The 12,899-nt window shown below is 37.6% G+C and overlaps 1 protein-coding gene across 1 annotated transcript in view; it reads right to left on the reverse strand.

Annotated features, from left to right (window-relative positions):
* The window catches only part of YEATS2 (YEATS domain containing 2), a 109,248-nt gene that overhangs the window by 32,795 nt on the left and 63,554 nt on the right, over positions 1-12,899 (reverse strand). The window contains exons 11-16 of the mRNA XM_082840147.1: positions 10,990-11,166; positions 9,770-10,012; positions 8,125-8,283; positions 6,468-6,571; positions 5,018-5,125; positions 4,365-4,547 (exon numbers count right to left, since the gene is read on the reverse strand). Coding sequence (XP_082696273.1) covers positions 4,365-4,547; positions 5,018-5,125; positions 6,468-6,571; positions 8,125-8,283; positions 9,770-10,012; positions 10,990-11,166 — 974 coding nt within the window. The remainder of the gene's footprint in view (positions 1-4,364; positions 4,548-5,017; positions 5,126-6,467; positions 6,572-8,124; positions 8,284-9,769; positions 10,013-10,989; positions 11,167-12,899) is intronic.

Genomic DNA, 12,899 nt, shown 5'->3' on the forward strand with positions numbered 1-12,899 from the left:
TGAGCCATGGCTGCTGAGCCTGCGCGTCCGGAGCCTGTGCTCCGCAATGGGAGAGGCCACGGCAGTGAGAGGCCCGCGTACCGCAAAAAAAAAAAAAAAAAAAAATCAAAGAACCAATGGGTTGGGGGGAGAAATAAGTTCATCTAGAATGGAGAAGAGAAAACTCCCAGCTATCCTGGCTTGGTTAAAACAATCCCTGATGATTATCCAAATCTCTTCATTCTGACTGTATGAGCCTCATTATATAGGCAACATGGAGTGTTACTGTAGCTACAGAGCTGGGCACACTCATTCCCCCTAGAGATGTGGAGATATACAAACTCTTCTTACTAATCAAGAACTTTTCTCTGCATTGATTAAAAAAAAAAGGCTTCTTAATCCAGAAAATTATTTTTAAGGTATGGCAGAAACTGCCAGCTGAACCCCAATATGTATTCTTTGCTTCTCTCTCATAGTAACAGAACCCCCGATTTTCAGCTAGGGACATGGCCACACAGAATACCTACTATATTTCCCAACTCCTTCACACCTAGGTCTGACATCTCATTTCTGGCTAAAGGGACGTGAACAGAAGTGATGAGTGCAAATTTTTGGTTCTGCTCTCCCCAAACCCTCTTCCCTTCCCTTTTCCTGCTGGCCAGAAATGTGAACATGGTGGCATGAGATGAAGTGGCTATCATAGCCCACAAGCTGAAAACCAAATTTTGAAAATGACAGAGCAATTAGATGGAGTCTAGATTCTTGATGATTGTGGAACCAACACACCAGGGCCGCCTACCAGACTTTCATGTGTGAGAGAAGTAAACTCATTTAAGCTCCTGGTTTGGGAATTTGTTATAGTAGTTGAACTTTTTTCTAAGATGTCTGTCTTTACATTTCCTAAATACATCACACTTAATAATCCCTTGTATAAGCTAAATTACACATAATCTATTTTCATGTTCCTAAATTAACAAAGAAAGCAAAGATCTTAAAGGAAAATAATATATACATGTGATATCACTTATATGTGGAATCTAAAAAAAAAAACAACAAACTAGTGAATATAACAGAAAAGAAGCAGACTCACAGATATAGAGAACAAACTAGTGGTTACCAGTGGGGAACAGAAAAGGGAGGAGGGGCAATATAGGGGTAGGGGATTAAGAGGTACAAACTATTAGGTATAAAATAAGCTACAAGGGTATACTGTACCACACAGGGAATACAGTCAATATTTTATAAGTAGAAATGGAATTTAACCTTTAAAAATTGTGAATCACTATACAGTACACTGGTAACATATAATATTATATACAAACTATACTTCAATTTAAAAAAAGGAAAATAATACATACATGTGCCTATTTTAATTTCTTTCCTCCAATCCCATGCATCTGACTTGCTTTTCCCTCCTTGTGCCAACCTCTATCCTCACACTCAACTGCTTCAAAATGTCCAGAATATGACACACCTAATCCCTCCGAGAGCCAAATAAAACATAACCATGCTGGCCACAGGAGGGCAGTTTTTACTAGCAGAGCTTGTCCACCAAGAGCAAACTGCTCACAAGATAAACAACCCCCCTTTATTCTAAAACACTGAGGAGAATGAGGAAGTCTGGCATTCTACTGGGGAAAACCCTATGCACAGCTGTCTATGACACCACAAGCAAGTCTCTTGAGTAGGACACTGTAACCCCAAATTAGTTTTGTTTTTTTTTTTAATACAACATTTTGGCCTAGAACCTGAAATCACCTACCAACTGTTTTCCTCTTCCCCTCCCACAGCACTGCTCTCCAAATTTCCTTAGTTTCACCTTTGTTCTGTACAGTTTTAAGTACTTAATTTTGATTCATGCTTTGATTTGGTGTTTCTATTCCTGCCCTCCCTGTGCCCTGTACAGACCTTTGCAAGTCAGAATCTACTTTAGCAACCTGAAGGTAAGGATTCTCTATATGTGATTTCTCCCTGGATGCTGAAAAATACAGCCGCTTACGATTTAGTTCTCAATGACAGTAACTACTACATGGTACTCACACATATATACATAGGACTCATCCTCACATAACTTTAGCTGCTATCACTTATTTAGCACCTGCTCTGTGCTAGGTCCTCTATATACAATGATCTCTAATTCTGCTACAGCACTGAAAGGCAAAGGGTATTATTTCCTTTTACTAGATGAAAAAACAAGGCTGAGAGAGATAAATTTGTCCAGCTCACACAAGTAATGAGTGGCTGAGATCTGAGATGTGTAACAAGCTCATGCTCTTTTAACTACACCACACTGCTTCCTTCCCATATGAACCACCAATTCCTCAACTGTCTCTTTTCATGTCAAAAGCAGCACCGCTTTCTACTTTTATGAAAATGATAAACTGTGTTTCTATGGTGCCAAAGTTGTGTGGAAAGTGAAACAGTACCATTCTGTTCACCCTCCTGTTTTCTGGCATACTTTCTCTGACTACACCTCAGCAATAACCAGGGACACCCTGTACTTGCAGACAGCTCTTTATCTCAAGTCTAAAGCATGTACTAAATTTCTGGGATAGATGTCTTGTTTCATGTTCTGCTTCTCTGTAGTTTTTTCACACTCTTCTGTGGCTTTTCTTATCAGGTACCTTTACACTTAAGGCATTCTAGCACAAACCCAGCCATTTTCTCTTGGTCCTACCTTGCCATTAGGTAGGTGGGAATGTGACAAGAAAGCCAATACAGTTGTTCAGTATTACTGGGTGAGCAGATTTGCAAAATGCAAAAGTGGCAAAAAGCAGAAACTTTTCAGAGCTTCTGAGCATAAACAGCAATGCTATCATGATTCAAAAGCCTAAATCAGTAATACCATGTATTTCTAGGTGAAGCAAAATAGATTTTAAACAACATACAGGATGTGTCTGAGTACGAAGACTAGATGACAATAACTGATTCACGAAAGGACTTGAAGAAAATGCTTATCCCTGAAGCCAAAACAACAGAGGGAGCATCAGGAAGTAGTTGGGGGTTGCCTGTTTTAGTGATTCTGGCTATGGAATCCCCAAAGTCAATTTTTTTTTTTTTTTTGCGGTACACGGGCCTCTCACCGCTGTGGCCTTTCCCGTTGCGGAGCACAGGCTCCGGACGCGCAGGCTCAGCGGCCATGGCTCATGGGCCCAGCCGCTCCGCGGCATGTGGATCTTCCTGGACCGGGGCACGAACCCGTGTCCCCTGCATCAGCAGGCGGACTCTCAACCACTGCGCCACCAGGGAAGCCCCCCCAAAGTCAAATTTGATGCTGTAATTCCATGGTTCCTAAATTTACCTAATCATGTGAGTCAGTAGGAGAGTTTGTTAAAAATCCAGATTCCCGGGGTCACCAAGAAGTTCTGATATTTTTAATCATCAGTTGAGTCTTATGAGCAGCAAAGTTTGGGAAAGTGGTTAATGAACTCTTACAGATTTTAGAACCACCTATAAGACTATGAATTTTTAACTCAATCTATATGCAACCATCTAGACTAACCAAAATACCTAAAACCTATTTTAAAGTTGAAAAGCAAGCGCTTCACATAGTACTCTTAATAGCTTTAGGATATATCTGCCCTAAAAGTAAGATTATTTAACTCTGGATGTTCTAGAAGCATGCTTAGGTTACACACAATGGCTCACAAATTTTAACAGTTCTGGAATGGGGAATTTTGGAGTCAACTAGACCTGGGTTCAAATTCTCTGTCACTTATTAGCTGTATGCTCTCAAGGATGTTGCTTAACCTCTCAGAGCCACAATTTCCTCATTTGTAAAATAGCAGTGAAAATATCCACCTCGCAAGGTTGTCTGAGGTTTACAGATAATATGCAAATAAGAGCATGATATACTTTGGCACTCCTAAGTACAACGGATACAGGGAAACATGTATCTCTGTTTTAGAGTTCTCCCAATGTGTAAATTCCCCAAACCTCCAAATTATAAAGAAAATAAACTCTCTAAAGAGCCAAGAATCATTTAACAGATCACACAGTCAAGACATCAGAGGTGCAAACTATAGCAGTCTCCTATCAGAAATAAACAGGTAAAACAGTGGACCTCGATCCTGTCAGTTACACTTGAATCAAGTGTAAAGTTGTGTCCATGACGTCAATCATCTTCACTGTCGGAGAGATAACACGGCATCCCTTCACTTCTTGAACTGTCCCTGGGCCCTCTATAAACCATGTGCCTGCTCTTGTTAATAACTATGAAAAGAACAGGTGGGTTAAACACCAACTTATCTGCTTTTCCTACAGGGCTTTCATCCACAGGTTTTCCCGGGACCATCAACACCGTCACCCTTTTCAGCACTTGTCCATTACTTAGGCAAACAACGTTCACTGACATGTTGACTTCCCCATCCTTACCCAACACAAACCTTAGAGGGCTGAATCTTTGGTGACTGGGCAGTCCCTTCTCCAGCAGTTAGGACTTGTTTTTGAGGGGACACAGCTATCATGTGACCCCCTTTCACAGTCACATACTGAGGGAGTGGTGACTGGCTGGCAGCTCCTGTTGTTGGTACATGAGAGGCTTCTCCAGGTTCCTGTTTGATGATTACCTTGCAACAAACATGATAATGACAATGAATAAACAGCCCATGAAAAATGCTACTAATATTTGAATTTATTCTGTCTGCAGGAATTAATGAAGCCCTGTATGTAAACAATGACTCCACTAGAAGGGTAAAAATACTGCTTAAGTATAGCCCATAATAGCTATTAAAGGGACCAAAAGTAGGATGTGGACTAGATCCAGTGTATCTGCAAACCAACCTCGTCATTTATTTTAGACATTGGTGGCAAAACGGCACCAGGAAGTTCCCATCTTGCTAGACTCCAAGGGCTGCCCTGTGAACACCGCTAAATAAATGGAAGCATGTCTCAGAAGTAGGATCCAGTCTTAGAGATGAGACATACTAAAAAGTTCCATGATGTGGGGTAGTAGCATCAATCAACTCCAACAAGCCACAAAAAGATTCTGTAACAAGAGCTTATCCACTTGTGGGATAATCCTCTCATAAATACTTACTTTTGTGAAAGCTCCAAGTCCTCCAGTTATAGGTTTGGGGCTTTGAACCTTAGGGTGACTCCCAATTGGGCAAAGAGGTGGCATAGATGCGAACAAAGAATCCTCCTGCTGTGTTTGTAAAAATACGTATTGTACAATTAGGATAAAGTGACTGATTTCACTCTAGTCACATATTTAATACAAACCTGTGACATTCCCTAGCAACAAAAACAAACAAAAAGCCCAAAACTCTTTGGGGGCTTCTGAGTCCCTACACCTGCATTTTAATATTGCTTGAAAAGACAATTCAAAGTAAGGCTATAAATTGGCAAGAACCTACTCATCTGTGCCCACTGTAAACTGGAAAGACTCCTATCATACTACCTGTAATATTTGGCTGACTCATTGGTTTCATGTCCAGTCCCCTGCCAGATGCTACTAAAGGATAGGTACTGTATTCTATTTCTTTTCTATCCCTAAGGTCTATGCACTAAATAAACAAATGAATGTAACAGGCAGTGACAGTGTTTCAGTATACCACACCGTTGTAACAGTACTTGCAACTTGATCTGTTACTCTGGAATAAATACCCAGGACGCAGGGGGAAATTTTTCACTAAAAATTTTAAAAACAATACAACAAAAAGAACTTGAACAATTAGCAAATACAAAGACAGCAAAGGTCAAAATTCAAAATTACTGTCATTTGTCTCCAATTCTCAAATACAAAAGGCAAGTCTCAGAGGCAATTTTCCATAAATAAATGTTGGGGGCAAGAAACAAAGTTAAGAACACTTTAACTATGTAATGCAAATATCATGAACAAACATGCAAAAATACACTGGTAGAAAATTAAGACCTTCAAGGAATTCTTACAATTCAGGCATTCATAGAACACAGTGCTCACAGATTACACTGCATTAGAGAAAAACCTCGCCTTGGATCAGGAAACTATTCAATATCATCACAATTAAGTGCCTAGATATAAGAAATGCTGTGTTAGCACCAGTCATGTAAGAGATGATCTTTGAATTCTCAGGAATTCTCAAACAGGAGTTTATACCTCAGAGGCTCTAGCCTTAAGGTAGCCAAGACAATAACAAATAAGCTGAATAAGTCAACAGCAGTGACTGTCTCTGCGGAACAGTGAGCAGATATCTAGCACTATGATCCGAACAAGTCAGAACATATTTGGAATCCTAAATTTCAAAGGACTTCTTATCCTGAAGAAGGTGGGGGAAGGGGAAAATACACTGTGGAAAGATACGAATTATTACTTTGTAAAGAAAAATGTATAACAAAGCTGTCAAAAAAAATCATAGGTAAGGTAGGGGAGTCTGAAGTACTTGATCTTTATGATACTTCTTAGCTTGAAGATTCTACTTTATGAAATCTGCATTATCACTTGCAAATTCTGGCTCAACTTGAATGTACCACGTTTAGAAACTAGCAAAGTGCAATAAGAGTGTTACCTTGACAGCAGATGTTACAAAACTACTTCCATGAATTTTAGGAATCGGGGAACCTGTTCCTTGGGAGGCCTGAGAGGCAGTAGAGAGCTTGCTGGTAGGACTTCCTGATAAGCAAGGTAGATTTAAAAATAAAGTATAAACAAAGTAAAATTTACAAAATGGAATTTTAAAGCCATTTTCCACCACCCTCGTCTTCTCCCCACTATGTATTGTTCATTTTGAAGGGCTGAAAACTCACAACCATGATATTATTATAGAAAAAAACACTTAAGGATTCATCCTGTGAAGCTGACTGCTTCATCAACCTAAAAAGGGACAAGAAGCTAGTAAGGAAGTGTAGAAGAATAAGTAAAGTAAGTAGACATTATATATTCTGCACTCATATAGAAAGAGATACTGTAACATAATGGTGTTGGCTAGTTCACAATGTGCCAAAATGTATGCATTCAACTGAATGCTAGTTCCTTCAAAGTAGTTTCACTAGAAGGTTATACCTACTCCAAAATGCTGACATTAAACACTTTATACTCCATCAGTACAACTGGCTTTAGGGTCTGATCAAAATAAGTCACATTATCTACAGTCAACAGTAAGTCAAGACTAAAAATGGTACTTGGTCACCTCCTCCATTTACCAAGCTTGCCTGCAGAGACTTTGGCTGATTCCTAAAACTAAACATCCTCAAAAGACACCTACTTGGCATCCTTAGGTGTACTCAAAAGGGAATCTCTGAAAGTAGCATTTTTTAAAGGAGTCCCACAATTATAATCATTGTTAAAGAACATAACTTTCTAAAAAAATAGTTGGAAAGGCCCAACACACATTAATCTGTGTTAAAATCAAACATGTTAGAAAAAAATCAGTCTCATTATTTTATAGCTATTTCTCTCATTTCTCTTTTCGATATTTCTATTAGAAGTAAAAGCTACAGGGAAGTTTACACAGAGGTGCACGTGTTTAAACAGTTTAATTGAAGGGAATAAATAAATGTTAGTGAAAGTACCTCAAAGAAACCTGAAAAGCTCTCTGTATTTATATGAGGTTATAATGATAAACACGGGGAATCCAAAGACTTCTTATGCTTCCTATTAGAGTTGTTTTTTGTTTTAAATAACTACAGGGTTCAGCTTCCCTCCCACATGCAAGTTTTATCTTATTCACTGAAAAGTAAAGATCACTTTTTTATTTCACTGGGGAAAAATATGTATGGCTCACAAAGCTATTCTTGCTCTAAAGCTTAATTTGGAAAAGTTAATCACACATTGCCTAAAAAGAATGTCTTCTAAATGAGAATAAAATCCCCTCTTTTTTTTCCTTTTTTAGAAAATTAATTATGGTTCACTACGAATCTTAAGAAATTAAAAAATAAAACTTAAGTAAATTCCTAAAAATATAACTTTTACAAGAAGTAAATCTTCCCTCAAATAGCACTGGAAAACAAAAAAGAATACATATATATATATATATAAACACACACACACATATATATATATATATATATATATATATATATACACTCTTATGTATTCCCTCCTCTTGTTCATGGTTGAAGATTTCATTCTCCCATTATATGGCTACTAAGTCACATTAGGATTCCGCCTCTAAAAAAGATCAAATCTTGGGGATTGCATGAATATTGTTCCATTCAAACACACACCTGCAGTAGGAGTGGTGGCTCCAATAACCTGCCCTGGCTTGTCCACGATAACATAAGGATTATTAATAACAGAACTGGCAGTGCCTTGCTTCACATGGACTGGAGTGGAAGTTGGGGTTCGAGGCAATGGCGATGGACTTGGGGTTGATATAGGGGAACCTTTATTAATAAAAAGAGAAACAAAATAAACTAAACAAAATAGATATATTCAGCCCATCTAAGAGGACGCTAAAGAAAATGGAAGAGGGGCAGGGCCACCAGTACAAAGGCGACAAGTTGGGAAAAGAGAATGGGACTGTAAGTTTCAGGTACTGAGAGCAGCCGCAGCAGCTGAGGCCAGGAGTTAGTGCATTTTACTCTCTACATCCTTATCCATGTAGCAGCAGCAGCAGTCAGCCTGTTAGAAACAGATACTGAGGTCCTGCCCCAGATCTACCAAATATATCAGTAAATCAGTATTTTAACAAGAGACTCCAGCAGGCACATTAAAGTTCAAAACACAGTGCTCTACACAAGTGTGGAACTGCTGCATCCCCAGGTAACAACAACTTGGGCAGGTTGTTATAATACTGGTTACACTTGAAGAAACTGAAGTTAGGGAGGCAAGTGAACAGCTAGACTTAGGAACCAAGTCTTGATTTGCAATGAATTTCCAACAGGAAAATATGAAATTCATCCACCAAAACAAAAGTCTCTCTCAATACCATATCACAGCCACAATCCAGAGATTCGTGTTCCCATAGCTCTCAGAAGTTACCGACAGATACATCATTAAACATCCTCAACAGTTATTGATCAAATCTGTTATCCACGAATTTCTCTAAACTTCAAAACAATTTATATGTTCAGCCTATTCCACCTCTGAAGCAGCAAGCTCCAAAACGCTTCTAACTGGTGGGTAAAATTATACATTCTTTACCTTTTATCAATTTCAAGGACTTGGATCATATTTCTGCTTAGCTATTTTTAGCACTGAACACTCCCCCCACCCCCTTCATTTAAGAATTATATAGAAGTCTCCCACTGCCTACGTATTTCTATTGACTCACTTTCATGGCTTTTCTGAGGTGGCACAGTCAAAACTATAAAGCATATTTCTACTAGAAGTTTACCTAACATAAACTGTTGCGTGGCAATGGACAATTCAACCTCAGTGAAAATGAAACCTCAGAACGACCTACTGATCATAGGAATGAGTAAATTTCTAGTGTTGTTATAGAGTATAAAAGATATCTCAATCCCAAACCAACCCTTGAAGCTTAACTACAAACCAAAAGGCATCTAATTTTTTTCTATTACTAGTCACTCTGGTTTCCATATATAATTCCCAAACTTAATTCCTACCTTAGTTTCCTCCATACATCCTAGCAAACAATTTACCTGTGCTGATTCTAGATGAAAATTTGGGTGCTTTGAATTTTATTTCTTTCCTCATTCAAAAATTGTTTCCATATGAATGACTTTTGTTTTTGTTTTGTGACACTTTTGCTTTGCTAATCAACAGTGATGAGCTTGCTTGTTAACTAAACAAAAACCCTGCTTAGAAAAACTAAAAAAAAAAAACTAAAAAAGAAAAAAAAAAGCCATAGTACTTTATCATTCTAACAATTTTTACACACACCAAATTCATATATACCACGTATACCTGAGACAATCTTGCAGCTCATGGTGATAGGCTGGAAGGATTTTCCAGGTGACTCCGGATTAGGAACCTGACTTTGTGGCACAATTTTGCAACTTGATGCTATTGGCTGAAAAGCTGAATTGCCATGAGAACAAAAGGTGACTTTCTGGGATGTTGTCATTTTGGTGGGTGTTCGTTCCAATGAAGATGGCAAAGAATAAAATGTAGTGTGTCTCTCAGCTTCAGTGTTGGCTGGGAATCCTTCTTGAAATGAAACACGCAAATAAGTCATCAACCACTTTGAAATCCCTCACCATTTCAAGAACCATTTAAGCCATTTACCAGTAGTAAAATAAACACAGTTGACTGGTATTTAACACTGCTTTATGTATTTTCTGGTGAAATGTAAATATCATGCCTAGAATCATGTTTCATTAAAATGCTTCTTTCAAAAAATTAGAAAACATATTAGCTAACACTATATAATAAAATTTATAAGTTCATTATGTTCTCCCATTCTTTATATATGAATTGACAAACTGTTTAGAAGAAAAACTCAAAAGAAAGCATTAGCTTAATCTAATGATGTCCTGTTTTATTAAATGCCCATAAAAAGGATGCAACTGAAACTTAAGAGAAATAAAGTTGAGATTTTTATAAAAGAACTAAAATATTAACATCACATTAAATGTAGACTTACAGATCATACTAACACCATTTAGAATCAATTTTATATCGTACTTGTATATGTTATATAAGTGAACACTTAAATACTTAACTATATACTTATATATTTACTAAATAAAAAGATGCCATAGTCAAAATACATTTGTTGATGATAAGTCTTATATTGTATTTTAAATAAGATTAGATACTAATATTTGAACTTATTGTTCACACAATTATGGACCAAACAAGAAAGTCTTCCTGTAACATATTAGAGGAAACCATTATATTCATCAAAGAATAAAAATGTAATGCTTTTCAGTGAGTTTTGTGTTCTATAAAATGTCGATAAAACTGCATTAAAAATTTTTTCTGAGAAGAGTAAGGGCTTGGCTATTTTCATAATAGGTCTGTGTAGAAGAGCAGCATGCCTACTTATGCAAAATTTATTTTCCATACACTCATAAGGCACTGAAAACAGCAGTTCAACATCAAGTGATGGAAAGGAACACGCCACAATGACTGCTCTATACAAGGTAAAAACGCATTTCCATACAAGGAAAAATATATACTACCTTTCTCCACAGAGGTATCAGGTACTGGCTCATGTGACTGCTTTACTGGTGAGGACGCTTTCACAGGGGCTGGAATGGTCAAAGGCAAGGATGGTGGGGCATCTGAGATGTCTGACTCGGAGGACTGAGGATAAACGGTGTCTTCTCCAAGAGAATGCCGATGGAGCTCAACATCCACTACCTACACGATTGGGCAACAACTGGGCTCATGAATCCATCATCAATGTCACAGAAAGCCCCAAACCTGTCTCAAAACATGGTGCTCTAACAGACGTCGCAAATGATTTCTATTCATACTTCAAAGGCAATTTCAATCTCAATAACTAAAGGATTTATCCCAGAATGTAATCTAATCTGGCTTAACAGATCACTCAATGAAACCAATCATAAAATTGGGGAACTTCCATTTAGTGTTTCTGCACCTTAGAACACTCTTTCCCCCAATCTCAGCATGACTGCCTCTTTCTCACCATTAGGTCTCAATCAAATGTCACCTTCTCAGAGAGGCCTTACCTAACCAACCTACCTAAAGCACCCAACTTGTCCTCCGGCTACTCTCTTCTTTATAGCACTTATTTGTAAGTGAAATTATCTTATTTGCTTTTATATTTACCATATACCTTCTCCCTACTCTCAACACAACCAAGAATAAAACTCCTTGAGAGTAGTAGCTACTCTCATTTGTTCATTTTTGTATCCTCAGTACCTGAACCAGTGCTTAGCATATAGTATGTGCTCAATAAATAACTTCTGGCATAACACAGCACATTTCCCTGAAGAGAGTAAGGTTTAACTTAGTTAATTCTAATCATAATGGCTACTGCTGATATATCATGAATACCAAAAAAGGAGGGGGAGGATGGGGTGGGAAAACGAAGTTAAAGGTCTAATACTTCCTGATTTCAAAATTTATTATTACAAAACTATAGTAATCAAAACAGTGTGGTACTAGCATAAAGACAGACAAATAGACCATCAGAATAGAATACACTCTCACATACATGGTCAAATTATTTTTGACAAGGGTGCCAAGACCACTGATTGGGAAAAGGACAATCTTTTCAACAAATAGTGCTGGGAAAACTGGAGATCCACATGCATTAGAATGAAAGTGGAAGTTTACTTTACACCATATACAAAAATTAACTCAAAATGGATCAAAGACCTAAACATAACACCTAAAACAATAAAACTTAGAAGAAAATATAGGGGCAAAGTGTCATAACACTGAATTTGGAAATGATTTCTTGGATATGATACAAAACGTACAGATAGAAGAAAAAACAGATAAATTAGACTACATCAACATTTAAAACTTCTGTGCATCACAGGACACGATAACAGAGTGAAAAGGCAACCCACAGAATGGGAGAAAATATCTGCAAATCATATATCTGATAAGAGATTATCTCAAGAATATAGAGGCACCTCCTAAAAATCAGCTACAAAAAACCAAACAACCCAATTCAAAAATGGACAAAGGATTTGAATTCACATTTCTCCAAAAAAGATATATAAATGGCTGATAAACACATGAAAAAATGCTCAACATCAATAATTATTACAGAAATGCATACCAAAACCACAAAGAAATACCACCTCACACTCCCTGGATAGTATCAAAAAAAACAGAAAACAACAAGCACTGGCAAAGATGTGGAGAAATCGAAACCCTTACACACTGTTGGTGGGAATGTAAAATGATGCAGCTGCTATGGTAAACAGTGTGGTGGTTTCTCAAAAAATTAAAAATAGAATTACTGTATGATCCAGCAATTCCACTTCTGGGTATACACCCAAAAGTACTGAACACAGGGACACAAACAGAGAGACCCACATTCTTAGCAGCATTATTCACAATAGCCAAAAGATGGAAGCAACGCAAGTGCTCATTGACAGATAAGTGGTTG

This window comes from Leucopleurus acutus, assembly GCF_964270905.1.
Source record: "Leucopleurus acutus genome assembly, chromosome: 5".
In the NCBI taxonomy this organism is placed as follows: domain Eukaryota; kingdom Metazoa; phylum Chordata; class Mammalia; order Artiodactyla; family Delphinidae; genus Leucopleurus; species Leucopleurus acutus.